Below are 14660 nucleotides of genomic sequence, written 5' to 3' on the forward strand. Positions count from 1 at the left end.
TGTCGTCCCATTAAAGAACAATCTTGTGTTTGAGTCAATTCTTGAAAGTATTCTTAAAGAACATTTGATCCAATCTGGCATATTCTTAAAGTCCCTTTAAAAAAGTATCCATTTGATTGGATCTATTGTCTTTGTCCTGCAAGGGGACTGTCCACCTAATCAGGTCAATACCCCCAACACATTGCTGGGTAATATAGTATAAACTGTTGAATGCTAGATTCCATGTAAAGTAGACTAATATGGAATACTTTTTCAGGTTGTGTCTAGAATCATACATTAAGTTATTCTATGGTACTCACACCCCACTGCTTAAAAATATCCGTCTGGTGTGGATTACCCCGAAATTTAGGTTACAGTATGGACCTATTCCACTTTGAAGCCCGCTGCCAGTCTCACTGAATTACAGGGTAAATACTCTTGTCGATAAACTGAAAACTCTTCTCTTCCAATAGGTATCTGTATGGGAGACCAGTAGAAGGTGATGCCTTTGTTGTTTTCGGGGTAAAATTTAACGATAAAAAGAGAAGCATACCAACATCCCTTCAAAAAATCAAGGTAAAGTCCGCAATAGAAAATCATGTCATCTTGATGTCCACACATATATTTTCAGTTCTAGTAATAATACTGCCAAAACACCACTTATGCTCTTGCTCAATTTGTATCATTTTGTTTCCCTTACAAATATTTATACTTACACATTCACAGTGATGCAGCTACTAAATGTGACCATAATTCCTTCATCATATCTGCACTGTATCATGTTGTTCTAGATATCTGAAGGCAGTGGAGTAGCAAAACTGACCAGAAAGATGTTGACAGAAAGTTTTACAGACATGTATGAACTCATTGATTGCAGCATCTATGTTTCTGTAACTGTCTTAACAACAGTAGGTAAGTGAAATACATATGTGGAGAACAAATGCTGTTATGATTTAGCTTAAGGCCCATATATTTGCACAATTTTTATTCATATGAAGAACTGAACTCCCAAACTAGTGTTCAACCAAGTACCCAGGTATCTCGTCTAGGACATCACTTCAGATCACCATAAACTAGGACCATCTAAATCACTTACATTCTTGCATAGTGCCTTCATTTGGATCCCTTTATTAATAATAAAATGTGGAGTTAATCAAGCCTCTATCCGTTTCTACTGGATCTCCACACAGAGATCCAGTAGAGGGAATCAACATACATCAATAAGCTGATGCCCAACTTTACATGAGAATTTCCATCCTTTCAAACATGGCAACTTTGAGAGTATTCCTGGAACACATTTGTCATAAAACTAAAACCAGCAAAAACAGTTCTGCATCTTCTATGTCTAAGAGCCCCTTTCACCTGCACAAACGTAGGTTGACCTACTCACATCTCTAAGCATATCCCATAAAATAGATTGTCAAGAACACTAATTGTTTATATTATTGACCACAAAATAACTATGACTCTTCACTCATCAAAACTGGCTAAAACCGCTTCCATTCCTCTTACTTTAGAGTAGCGGCACAAACCTAGTTATATTACACTTTGACAGCAGCAATTTTCCTTCAGCTTCCCTCCCAAAAGCCTTCCAGCACCTCTGAAGGATATTCTTATTGAAGAAGCTGCCTTGTCAAAGGCATCCAAAAGGAGAAGCATAGCACTCCTATTCTGAGAGAGCTCTACTGGCTCTCCTTGAAAGCCACAGTCAGCTTCAGATGGCCTGCACCACAAAACGCTCTATACCTCAGTCTCCAAGAGAAATAAACTCCACAGTATGGGGGATAAAGAGGCATTATGAACAGATCCAGCCCTCATATTGGAAATTACTTACATCAAAAAATCAAAACCTCTCACCCAGGCCTTCACTTGCCAAGTTCCCAGATATTGGGGATCACTCCCCAGGAGAAGTCAGACAAAATGTCAATTTGCTAGCTTCAGAAAATATAAAAAACACAACCCCTTCAAATTACACCTAAGGAATAGCAATCCCCATTCCTCATTCCACTGTTCTGTTTCACTTTAGCTTTTTTATATTGCTGTTATGTCTGAAGTACTCTGCAGCCTTTGTGGGTGTTGCCATGTCACAAACAAAAACAAAAGAAAGTGAGGAAAAGAGACAGAAGGAGAAAAAGAAGGTGAGACTAAGAAAGAATAAATGAGAGAAAGGAAGAAGTAGAGAAGGAAACAATAAGGGTGAAAGATAAAAAGGAGAAAGAAAAGAAAGAAGAGAAAGAGCAAAAGAAAAGAAATGTTTCTCCACAGTGTTAATGATCTGGTTGTATACCAGATATTTGTGTAGACCTGTCCACCTGAGCTGGCCTGCTGGCTCCCATTACTTCAGGTCCACATTTTAACATCTAAAAGAAGACTCATTGAAGGAAACTGGGGATGGTGAATCAGTTGTCTGGTGGAAGTAGATGCATAGGGCTAAGAATACAATGAATATGTTTTTGTTTTTTTCACATTCAGTAGACCCATCGAAAGGTTTAAATGCCAGGATGATGAGCAGCTTTCTTCAAAACACTAGAAAGCTAATTAAAAATGTTATTAACATACCTCTGCCATGCACATGTAGGGTTCTAATTGGGTAGGACTAAGCAATATGATACCCATTAACATGGTTATGAGATTTGTTAAAATGGATATGATTTGTGTTAAAATTAATATAACATGTGCTAATATAAAGGAGTCATCTTTTTAAAGAATAAAGCACATTCTAAGATGAATATGATATGCGTTGAAATGGATATGACCCCCTTGAAATTAATTCAGCATGCTTTAAAATGAATAGGAAAAATAACACAAAGAATAGGGTCCAAGGGAATTTATAGACCGTACGCTGATTAAGTCCCCCTTTCAATCTATCACAAAAACCTACATATAATCCGGGGTCTGCTATGCTAGGTATTTATCCAAGTACATATCACAAAGTGTGCAAAGATGTCAAAATGAGTGTCACCAAAGGAAATGCAAGGAATTACAAAGAATTACAAGATGAGATGACCCTTATTGATAGTTGGATTCCCATCACACAACCAAGTGATCATTATCATCATTTGGGTTTCCAACCTACCTCCCATATAACCTCTTGATCATAGAGGGATACTGGGTGGATTATATCCTCTGATGGGTCATTTAGAGGGAAAAGATCAGAAGAGAAGTAAGAAATGTATCTGCCCTCTAATGGAATCCCCAACAAGTGTGAATAAGTGCAGTGCAAAAAATTATTAAGTGTTTGATTAAAGTAGTATTTGAAAGAGAAAAGAGCTCCATATATTTAGGATATCAAATGCAATCCTCATAGACTCAAGAACCGCCGCATATGGATCGATTCTAAATCATAAGGTCTTCTTTTCCGCTTATGCTTTGGGGAGATCATTTGGTGTTTGCCTTTCCCTATTGAAGTGAGTTTTGCTAAGAATATCTCTATATTGGGGTGTAGGTTCTAGTCTACTTTACTGTTAGGCTGACGTGCTTTCTCTCCATTTCAGCACACACCATTATTCTTAAATCATTGTGAGACGACTCGCCCTCTGACATTGGAGCCGGCTGGCCCTTTGATACATTTTTCCACATTCTTCCGGTAGAATAAGGTACACATATACTTACCTCCCATGTATTATGCATGGTACATGGTTCATGTCACCTTTACTAATATCCTAATCCGTCTTCCATATAGGTGACTCCCCCTTGTCCTGATGAAAACCCTGATCTAAGGATTAGATGCACCATTATCTCTTGGGGTTGAAACATTCACTTTGCCCTACCTATCTGTACTGGCATTTGCACTTACAGTTGGATAACAGTGGTTTATTGGCTGTATCACACTAATACCATGCATTTTGATCTCGATTACTGTATTGACCAGACAGGCCTCTGTAAATAGATGATATATATTGCACAATTCTTTTTTACCTTCACATGAGCACATCTCACTGCACAAACCCATCACTCTGTACGTGGAGCACCTGACATATAATTGCTCTTGATTGTTTGCTTTCATGCTCCCTTGCTCACTTTGCCACTGGATTCTAGCTAGCCTGGCTGATGACAGCTGATTAGCCAGAAACCGGTCCCAGGATTCTTGTTTCCGATCCAGGGAAGACATGGCTTGGCAGTTCGGGCTGGACTGTTCCCATGAGGCACAGGGTCAGACTGATTTGCATATGGCCATGTCTGAACTGGGGTGGTGGAGTGAGCTAAAGAATAACGATGGATTAAACCCAGATCAGTTGACTGGGGGTGTGTGTTTGATTTGCTCAAACGCTCCGTCCATCATCCCCTTTGGTACCCCGTAAATGGTTATAAGCACAACAGAAATACTATATTGATGTTATTTTATTGTTGTGTGTTATCTGTCGTTGTTCTTTGTTTTTATTCACAGATGGAGGATTAAACATAACAGATTAGTCATCTGTTTACACACACGAGGAGTAGCTACTCTGCCCTCGCCACATTGAGAGGATAGGGACTTCCCCTTCTTATAATTCCCAGAGGAGGTATCCATTTGCCCTGAAGAAAGTCCAGGACCTACACGGCCACCCAGGACTGAAACATGTTGGCACTAGGGTCTTAGGACCATAACACTCCTACAGACCTGTTTTTAAGATTTTGGTATAACCCAGACAGCCCCAAGAATGAAGGGAAACCAGAAGTCTGCCTGAGGTCTTTTAATCTTTAATCCCCCCGGTCTTCATTTATCTAAAGATCTCTCAAAACTCTGATTGAGCTCACCCCGACGTTTAGGAGTCGGGGTGACCCGATGATGAAGCAGGACATCACTAGGGTATGTGAGGGTAATTAAAACAAAGAGTGTTTTCCTCCCCCACGCTCATGGTTGAGTTAGGTGCAACCTTTCACTAGAAAGGGGCCCACTTCCTCTTCCCATTTTTCCCCCCTTGTTCTTTTGTATAGTGAGATAACCGGCACCACTGACCACAAGTTGGTCCATTGGGATATTTTTTTTGTGATTTATATTCTGCCCTGGGAGGACATACTCTGAATGAGAAAGGTCTCAAACCCTTCAGGTACAGGGATATTCCCCAGCTCCTTTTTGTGTACAGATACATATATAATTCACCAGATGATTCTAAAAGAGTACATAATCCTCACTAAAACTTGTAAATATATGTGTTTCTGGTTGAGTACAACAATACTCCCTGGATGATTGGATGAGTGCATAGATAGTGCCTAGGTGATTCCCTCAAACAATAGGTAGTGCCTGCATGATTCCCTGAGTATGTAGGAACTACATTGGGGGTCCCATATCTGCATAGTTAGTGCCAGTGTATTTGCATGACTATATTGCTACTATCTGGATGTTGGGATGAATGCATAGCTGTTGCCTGCATAGTTCAATGAGTACATAATTAGTGCCTGCATGATTGGAAGAGTGTATGTGTTGTTCCTGTGTGATTGAATAAGTCTAGATATCACACTTGATATATGATTGCATATATGGCTCTCTAAGAGCTTACATTTCTCTGTTACTCAGTGTGCACATGCATCACTATTTTTCTAAAACTGAAAAAAACAATTCATACTTTTTCAAAGCACAAGACCTTTTCTTAAAGGCATACCTACATCATTTTGCAACTATTTCTTGTGTCTCTAAAACATATATTCAGCATTTCTCAAAGAAAAGTTACATGGCAAGTGAAACTAGCACAAGAACTCTCAGGGGACATTCTGCACTATTAACCCTCCTCAATTTTAAACATAGCATGTTTAAAGAAATGCTCTACCCTTACTATATATACATGAACTTTTTAACATCCTTAACCCCTTTGCTGCTAGGCCTTTTCCCCCCCTGTGCTAAGCCTTTTTTTGGCTATTGGGGTATTTCGCGCTTAGGCCCCTGTAACTTTTTGACCACATGAGGTATCCACGCAATATTTGCGTTATTTTCTTCCAACATCCTGGGGACTCTTAAGGTACCAAGGGTTTGTGGATTTCCCTTGAGGGGACCCAGAAATTAGCTAAAATACAATTACAATTTGTTTTATTTGGGAAAAATGGGAAAAAAGTGCAGCAAATGAAGGCGCCTGGGTTTTGCCCTACAAATGGTATCAAAAAAGGTTTTGTGGGGCAGAATGACAGACTTTTGTCAGAAAACCAAAGTTATTTACACAGTTTTGGCATTTTGCTGGGACATAGCCTATTTTTGCTCTTTTTTGTGCTTTCAACCTTCTCTAGTTAATGGTAGACATGGGTATGAAACCAATAATGGATCCTGGAAAGCTATACATTTTTGAAAAGTAAACAAAATTCTGAATTCAGGGATCATTTGTGTAGATCCTTCAAGGTTTCTTTATAGAAATTAACAGTTAAATATAAGAAAAATTGAAAATTTGTTGAAAAAAACAGCCTTTTGAGTCAACATTTTCACCTGTAACTTCTTTTACTAATGACAACTCTTTGAAAGCAATATACCGCTACATCCACTGGACCTTACTGGTTGTGGGGATATACAGGACTTTTAGTTCACCAAGAACCCAATGAACCAAGATCCAAAAACTGTGCAGTGACTTGCAATGGTTTTTTATTATGTAGCAGGTTATAGCAAATAGTCTGGAAAAATGTATACATGGAAAAATGGGTATGAAAGACACCTATGTATTTCTGAAATGGGAACAAAATTGGAGTGTAGAAACAGTAGATATTTTCACATTTCCGAAATTGGGAATAATCATACTAGCATGAGAATTATCGATCATTTTTCAAAATTACTTCTTTTTTACACATTGTCTTTCGTTTGAAAGGCAAAAATGCATCAAAAGTCAAAAGGTAATAACAGTTGCTTTACAAATCTGAATTACCCTTAGTCTCCCGATAAAAATGGGACCTCACTTGTGTGGGTAGGCATAATGCCCGTAACAGGAAACGGTGCAAAACGCAACGTGGACACACCATAATTTCACAATGAAAAATGACCCTTTTTTGGCAAAGTGCCTAGCTGTAGTTTTCTAACCCTAGCTCTTCCGGCACCTAGGGAAACTTAGCAAACCTATACATTTTTAAAAAATAGACACCCAGGGAAAACCAGGATGGGGTGACTTGACTGGCTCCCACCAGGTTCTGTTACCCAGAATCCCTTGCAAACCTAAAAGAGTGTAAAAAAAACAAATTTTCCTCACATTTCTGTAAGGGAAAGTTCTGGAATCTGCGTGGATCCACTAATTTCTCCCCACCCAGCATTTCACAAAGTCTTCCAAGAAAAATGGTACCTCACTTGTGTGGGTAGGCCTAGTGCTTGCGACAGGAAACGGTGCAAAACGCAACGTGGACAAACCACAACTTCACAGTGAAAAATGACCCTTTTTTGGCAAACTGCCTAGCTGTAGGTTTTTTAACCCTAGCTCTGCCGGCACCTATATAAACCTAGCAAACCTATAAATTTTTTAGAACTAGATACCCAGGGAAATTTAGGATGGGGTGACTTGACTGGCTCCTATCAAGTTCCATTACCCAGAATGCCTTGCAAACCTGCAAAAGTGTAAAAAAAAATACATTTTCCTCATATTTCTGTGGTGGAAAGTTCTGGATTCTGCGTGGATCCACAAATTTCCACCCACCCAGCGTTCCCCAATGTCTTCAGAGAAAAATGGTACCTCATTTGCGTGGGTAGGCCTAGTGCCCGCAACAGGAAGTGGCGCAAAATGCAACGTGGACACACCACAATTTCACAGTGAAAAATGACCCTTTTTTGGCAAAGCGCCTAGCTGTAGGTTTTGAACCCTAGCTCTGCCGGCACCTAGGGAATCCTAGCAAACCTATACATTTTTTAAAACTAGACACCCATGGGAATTCAGGATTGGGTGACTTGTCTGGATCTCACCAGGTTCTGTTACCTAGAAACCCTTGCAAGCCTAAAAAATGTACAAACAAGAGTGGAGTGTCATGGCGCTCCTCAACGGATGCACAGATTCATTCCTTTGAACAAAAGGTAACTCCATTTTTCCAGTTTTTACTGTTTATTTTTTAGACAATACATCCAATGTCTTCAACACTGAAAATCCGAATTGACAATCACATGCGCGGCAGTTCAATGTAAAACCAATTTTTTCCAATATTGCAGTTTGCCAAAGGCCTTTTCTTCCTGCAACAGGGTAGGTATATTTAAACATCCTTCATCCTATGCATTTCAGGCATTTTATCTGCCCTTCATCAGGGATTTGCTGCAAATAATTTAAAAAACACAACGTTACCAAAGCGCAGCCCTATGTGTCAGTTCAAAATAAATGTCATTACTTGCGTAGTTAATAAAAGCCCCAATTCAACGTTGTCCTGCTAATCGCATAGCACTATATCAAAAAGGTGAACTTCAATGAGCTATTCCCACCCATCCAAAACACTTATCAGTCAGAAAAACAATGCTAGATAATCCCTCTCATTCTGTCTTATGCCACAACCCTTCAATCCAAGTATTTCCTCGTGCTTACTTATATTAATCTCGCCGCTTTCCTTTCTTCCCTTGCTACAGTGCGCAAACTCCCTCTGCTCGGTATTCACACTTTTTATTTTGTCACCAACACTCCACCCCCTGTTTTCTCCAATCATTCAACTACCTATATATATTGGACTACTCGTCCCGGAATACCTCAACCCTCTTTAATGGTGCACCGTTGCTCGAACGCTACAAGATGTTGTCAACCCAACATAATATGATTAGTACTCCGCCCTCCCTAAAAATTTTAAATACGTTAAATGTAGACTCAACGCTCTGATGACAAGACTACATTAGCAATATTCTATTGTCTTGATGTTCATACAAAAACAATTTACAATTCACAAAGGTCCATGTTCATTAAAAAAAATTGCTGATCTTCAAAGCGGATGTCCATATGTCTCACATGTAGTTGTTCTGAGTATTTTAATAGTCCATAATTGGGGCGACATGCCGAGCAGGCAAACAGGAACATTTACATACACAAATGGCGAAACGCACACCTTATATATACAGTAAAAGCAAATGTGCAAAGAAATCCCTGATGTCAAGTGAGCTTTATGCCCACCCGGAGGGCCAGATTAGGGGTCACTACCCCACAGGGGGGCCAGAAAGGCTGTAATGGTGGTGAGGTGGGGCACTGGCGTGCCAGTGCCGGGCAGCCCCCACCCTAAAACAAATTGTGCAAAAAAAAATCACTGGCAATTAGTGGGCTTTCTGCCCCCGGGTGGGCATATTGGGGGCTACTGCCCCACCTGCCCCCAGGAGGGGCAGAAAGGATGTTATGGTGGTAGGGGGGTTGGAGCATTGGCATTACCATTTTGGTAGCCCCCACCCTAAAACAAATTGTGCAAAAAAAGCTTTCCTGGCATTTAGTGGGCGTTCTGCCCCTTGGAGGGCAGATTGGGGGCTACTGCCCCATCTGCCCCCAGAGGGGGCAGAATGACTGAATTATGCCCATTACTGTATGGGGGAGAGAAGGCCCTTGCCCAAGGGGCCGCTCCCCCCTCCCTGGTGTCTAGTGGGTGGATCCCTGCTTGGGGTTTGCCCTCCTGGGGCAATCCCCAAGCCGGGATCCACTGCAGAGGGGTACTATTGGAAATGGGAGATTCTCCCCTTTTCAATGATACCTTTCCCATCTTTCTACGTGCTCTGGGGGCTGAGATAGCCTCCTGAACATGTAGAAACTGAAACTGAAATGAGCCTAAAGGCTCCTTTCAGTTTCGTTTCTTTGAAATGACGTTAGCGCGACATGCGCGCTGATCATAAATTCACAGAAACGGTGGGGGGCCTCAGAAGCTGGGGAATCTCTTCCCCAGCTCCTGAGGCTGTGGGGAGAAAAATAAATCCTTTTGCTGTCTGCAGCCTAGGTATTTCGTGCCCCTGCCCTCATGACGGAATGGGTCCATCATGAGCAAAGGAGCACCGATGCTCATGACGGAACAATTCCGTCATGAGCATCTAAGGGGTTAAAGAGCATGGATCACCAAGTAAACATATATGTGATTTCATAAAAGATATACACCTTAAGGCCATCCAAAAATATATAGGGTCAGATTTACTACTTCTGGCGCATGTCTGCTAATCAGCAGGGATGCGCCAGAAGAGTTGCGATGCATCTGCCCACCCGTGCGCCACCACTGATGTGCCGCATTTACAATGCAGCGCAACGTGCCGCACAGATGGGCAGATGCGTGTCGCATCCCCCGTCGGAAAGGCGGTGCATTGCTGGAGTTGCGTCGTAAGCGCGACGCAGCTCCAGCAAGGCTCGGGGGTGCCCTATCCCTAACATGCTGCGTCAATCCTTACGCCTGCTTTAAGCATGTGCAGGGTTTTGACGCAGCGTGGCCTTAAAAGTGACTGAGTGAAATCTTGAATATTTCACTCAGCCACTTTTAGGAGGCGTTCCTGCGCCGCAACCCCCCGCGCCGGAACGCCTACTTGTGGCGCAGGGCTTTACAACGTGAAGCATCTCCCAGATGCGTCACATTGTAAATACCGGCAGCATGGAGCTGGCTTTGCGCCGCCGCTGCATCACAAAAGTGACGCAACAGTGGCATAAAAGAGCCGCAAGGGGATTGCAAATCTGCAACAGAGTTCTCTACATCTTTAAGTAAACTCAAGAGTCTCATCGTACATATAACTATCTGCAAATTGAAAAACCATATCTCACCATCTAAACATATGCAAATCGGTTATATAAGTTAAAAACCACATTGACAAACTTCATCATTCATATACAGGCACAGCACATTTTCCTATGTTTTATTCATGACTACAACACTCCAATTTATTAATGTACCTAAAAGTACTACAGTTCAGAGAATGCAAATCAGAAAGATCGGTCTATTTTGCACATGATGTCATTTTTAAAGGCATTGCTCGTGGTAATTTTCAACAGTACTAACATCTGAAACACATGCCTGCTGCCAGATACAGTTCATTTGATATATGTTTTTCACATCACTGTGATACTTTTTTAATCAAACTCCCATAAACATCATCAATTCTGATGTACATTTTTTAAATGATTAAAAATATATATACATACCACTGAATTGAGTTTGTAGGTTATATTGTTGTTTTACCTCTTTCTGGATAGTTTTGACACTGTTTAGAATTTTAAAAACTAAGCACAAGAATGGTACACCACTCTCACAGAAAATAACTATAACATGGCAACCTCTTCAACTTTCCTCATTATGATCATGAGAAAGGCAGCAAATGAAATCATGTCTTTCATTTTAGACTACTGCATCTCCACTTGTGAATGGTTAGCATCTGTTAACCCTTTCCCTCTGTTTCGAAGTGAGGTTCCGTAACAATTGTAAGTGGTGTTTTTGACTCGCACGAATATGGTCGAGTCTGGTATCTATGAACCGCAAATGACGAGTTTAGTAAGTGTGCGCAGTTTCGCTGTGCTAACTTAAATCGTTCGTTTGTTATGTGGGTTTTTCATCTGTACCCATGGGTTCCATCTTAGATACGGCATCCATTTTTGTTTCTTGCCCTCAAGTAGCCAGCGAACGGACGTTGTCCGCTTCGCGACCCTGGGATTCCCAAGAGATCTGCGGAAGACACATGTCCTTTGAAAGTGTCTTTATGACGAGGGGGATTATACTGTAAGGCAGATGGCCCCGCTCGAGGCTCATCTTGCCGTGCCGGTTTATTGTCTCAGCCGTGCATCTCATTAGGCACGTCCCTTTGATGCCTGTAGCTCGTGCTTCCTGATACCCCCCCTTTTACACCCTTTCCAATCTCCCCACTGTCTCCATCTTCCTCTACACCTGTTCTTGTTCCTTCTTCGATCTGTTTTACTACTGATTGGAATGTACAAATGGTGGGAAGATGGGTTTTTACAGTTGGGAACCGCCAAATGTTTCCGCACTTATGCCCCGGACCTTGAATGTATCAAAGTGACCAAAACGACCCCTCTCGGGGATAATGATGGGAGCCAAGTCGTAAACCTTTGTGTACCATGTAAACCTATGGGAGAATTGTGTATAAAAGGAGCGATCCACAGAATCAATTTGAAGCAGTCTCCCCAAGTTGCACGTGTTGTACTTGTCGTGACTTCTGTGTTCCCTGCAGTAAATAAACCTTGAATCTTTGACGCCGAAGGAAGTGTCCCGTGTCTCTGTCATTCGTACGCCGGAGCAGGTTACCCACGAAGGTTTCAGGTGTTGTCCCCTGGCACCGCTGGGTCTTAAATAACCCAGTCCTTCAGTTGGCGCCCAACGTGGGGCTGCATCAGTGGTACCGGTCCAAGCCCGACGATCGTGAGGAACTTCGTGTGAAATCTCCGAGGGAAGGTGCACTCTGCTTCATCGATCCTGTTGTCGAAACAAGTGGCCCGAAGACTTTTCCCGCGAAGATTCCCGCCTCCTGACGGCTGCGACGGACTGCTGCCCTGACTGTAGACCTGTTTTGGCGCCTGGCGTACACCTTGGTATAGCGAGACGATTGACGGGCCTTCCTGGTGACGTCATCGATCTTTGAGTTAAGTATTTGTGGGTCGCTCCCAGAGTTCTTGGTTGTGGTTACTTAGTTGTTGCATGGTTCCATTGCATTTGTAGTTTTTGGTACTTTGTTGTGATATTTGACGTCTGCAGTCGCCAAAAACCGAGGGTTTTTGCTCTTTGCAGGGACTTGGTAAATCCCGTAACCCTTGACGTTTGTGAAACTCGGCTAGTGTGCAAGATGCCTGGTCGCAGTACTTTGTTTAGTTGTTTCAGGCGTTGTGGTACGGATTCCCGACTGGAGGACTCGTGTCCGATACCTCCGGTTGGAACTCCCACTTATGAGCTCTACAGCAAACACGGGCTAGGCCCGATTACTTTTAATGATTACTGGATCCGTTATACTAGGAAAGATGGTGCCCTTAGTTGGCCACCTCATGGTAGTTTTGAGACAACGATTTTAGATAATCTTGAGACTAAATTGTTTGAGAGAAAGTCAAGGCCGGCCATGTTTGATGCCTTTCGGTTGTGGCGTAAAGAAGCCCGACAGAAAGAGATCAGACAGACTAAACGTAATCAGAGAGATGGTGTTGCTACCATTGTAAAGAAAGCAGAGCAGTTTCAGCGTGATAAGGAGGTTAAGGAAAAGGAAGTGTTTGACAGGCTACAGCGTATGTCCATAGATAAATGCTATCCTGTTTTGCCAACGGATTCGTATAAGAAGGAAGAGTCAGTTGAGGATCCCCTAATGTCTTATCTTATGAAGTCACCACCTCCGTACGTGCAGGGTACCGCAGCTCCTGTGGTTCCCCCTGTACCTGTTCCTCAGCCTGTTCCTCAACCTGCACCCGTTCTTCCGACTGTTCCCGCTCCTTTACCTATTGCTATTCCTACTGCTCCTCCGCTTCCACATACTCCTGCTCCCGCTACTGCTCCTACTCTGCTTACCCCTGTTGTTTCTTCTGTTTCTACCCCTTCTCTTGTTAGTCCCTTGTGCTATACTTCTCCGTCTACTCGTAGTCATACTTCTCCTGTTGCGGCTAGTTTTTTCCATTCTCTCGGACCCGTTTTTGGGTCCGCTGGTTCAGACGGTCCTCAGAGACGTAGTCAGCTTCCCGGTAACAGGGAACGTGCTTCGCTATACAATATGGCGATGGGTTGGATGACGCACCCTCTTAGAAATCCTCCACGCGTTGTACTTGATACGTTTTGCCAATTCAATGTACCGACACAAAGGTACGTGTTCGAAGAAATGTGCAAAGTTCTGCGTGATCAGATATTGGCCGATGCACCTGACGAGGTGTTGACCGCTTTGTCTGATCTACAGCTTCAGTTCTCGAATGGACTGATAGTGGATACTAATGTTCGACGCGCTGTTGAACGGTTGTTATCTTTCCGTCCCGCTCCCATACCTCAAGCTTCGTTGTTAGTTGAGGATGTTGAGAGGCAGTTAGATGCGTCCGGTCAGTTTCCCATGCGTGAAGTTCCACCAGTATGGATGCCAGGCGACCCTAATGCTAACCCCATTATTCCACCATATTTCCAGAGAGTGTGGATACACCTCCCATGGAAACGCTCTGAAGTGTTACAGGTGAAGCAATGTTTGCCTGACCCTTGCAAAAATCCTGCAGGGTACTATAAAGAATTGTCGCAGCTTGTAGACGCTACGGTAATGAATCTTGCCGATATTGATATGCTGTTTGGCAATGTCGTACCTCAACCGGTTTGGGCTAAGATTCGTCAGGAGAACCATTCCAAACGAATTAGGTGGTGATTGGGCTGCCATTGTAGCGGCGGATGGGTTGCAAACTGGTGGTGCTAAACCCGAACAATTGATTGCTGCTCTCCCTCAGAGAATAATTACCTTAATGAAAACACTTATGCCAGCTATGAGGGTGAACTGGGACAAATTGTCAGCTTGTAAACAGAAGAAGGACGAGAGTGTCTCTGATTTCTTTACGAGATTTGAGGAGGCATTCATCGATCATAGTGGTCAAGATATGAGCACTGAGGGTGGTCAACGGTTGTTCGTGGACAAATTTGTCTCTAACTTATTGCCCGATTTGAGCAATATATTAAAAAATTCTGAGAGTGCGTGGGCCGTTTCTACCTCGGCTCAAATATTGGCTACGGCACAGTATTATGAGAACAGAGAAAAAGAGGAGAACGACCGTGCTGATAAAAAGACGAAAGAACTTAAAACTAAAGTGTTGCTGCAGCAGGCGTATCCCCCGCGTTCGAATCAGAATGCTTCGCAGCAGAATAGACCGCAG

General features: G+C 42.6%; 1 protein-coding gene across 1 annotated transcript in view; it reads left to right on the forward strand.

Annotated features, from left to right (window-relative positions):
• LOC147748679 (A.superbus venom factor 1-like) overlaps positions 1-14660 on the forward strand; it is a 1557217-nt gene that overhangs the window by 535263 nt on the left and 1007294 nt on the right. The window contains exons 8-9 of the mRNA XM_086963549.1: positions 453-555; positions 771-891. Of these exons, the coding sequence (XP_086819675.1) occupies positions 453-555; positions 771-891 (224 nt within the window). The remainder of the gene's footprint in view (positions 1-452; positions 556-770; positions 892-14660) is intronic.

This window comes from Lissotriton vulgaris, chromosome 1_1 (genome assembly GCF_964263255.1).
Source record: "Lissotriton vulgaris chromosome 1_1, aLisVul1.2, whole genome shotgun sequence".
Taxonomy (NCBI): domain Eukaryota; kingdom Metazoa; phylum Chordata; class Amphibia; order Caudata; family Salamandridae; genus Lissotriton; species Lissotriton vulgaris.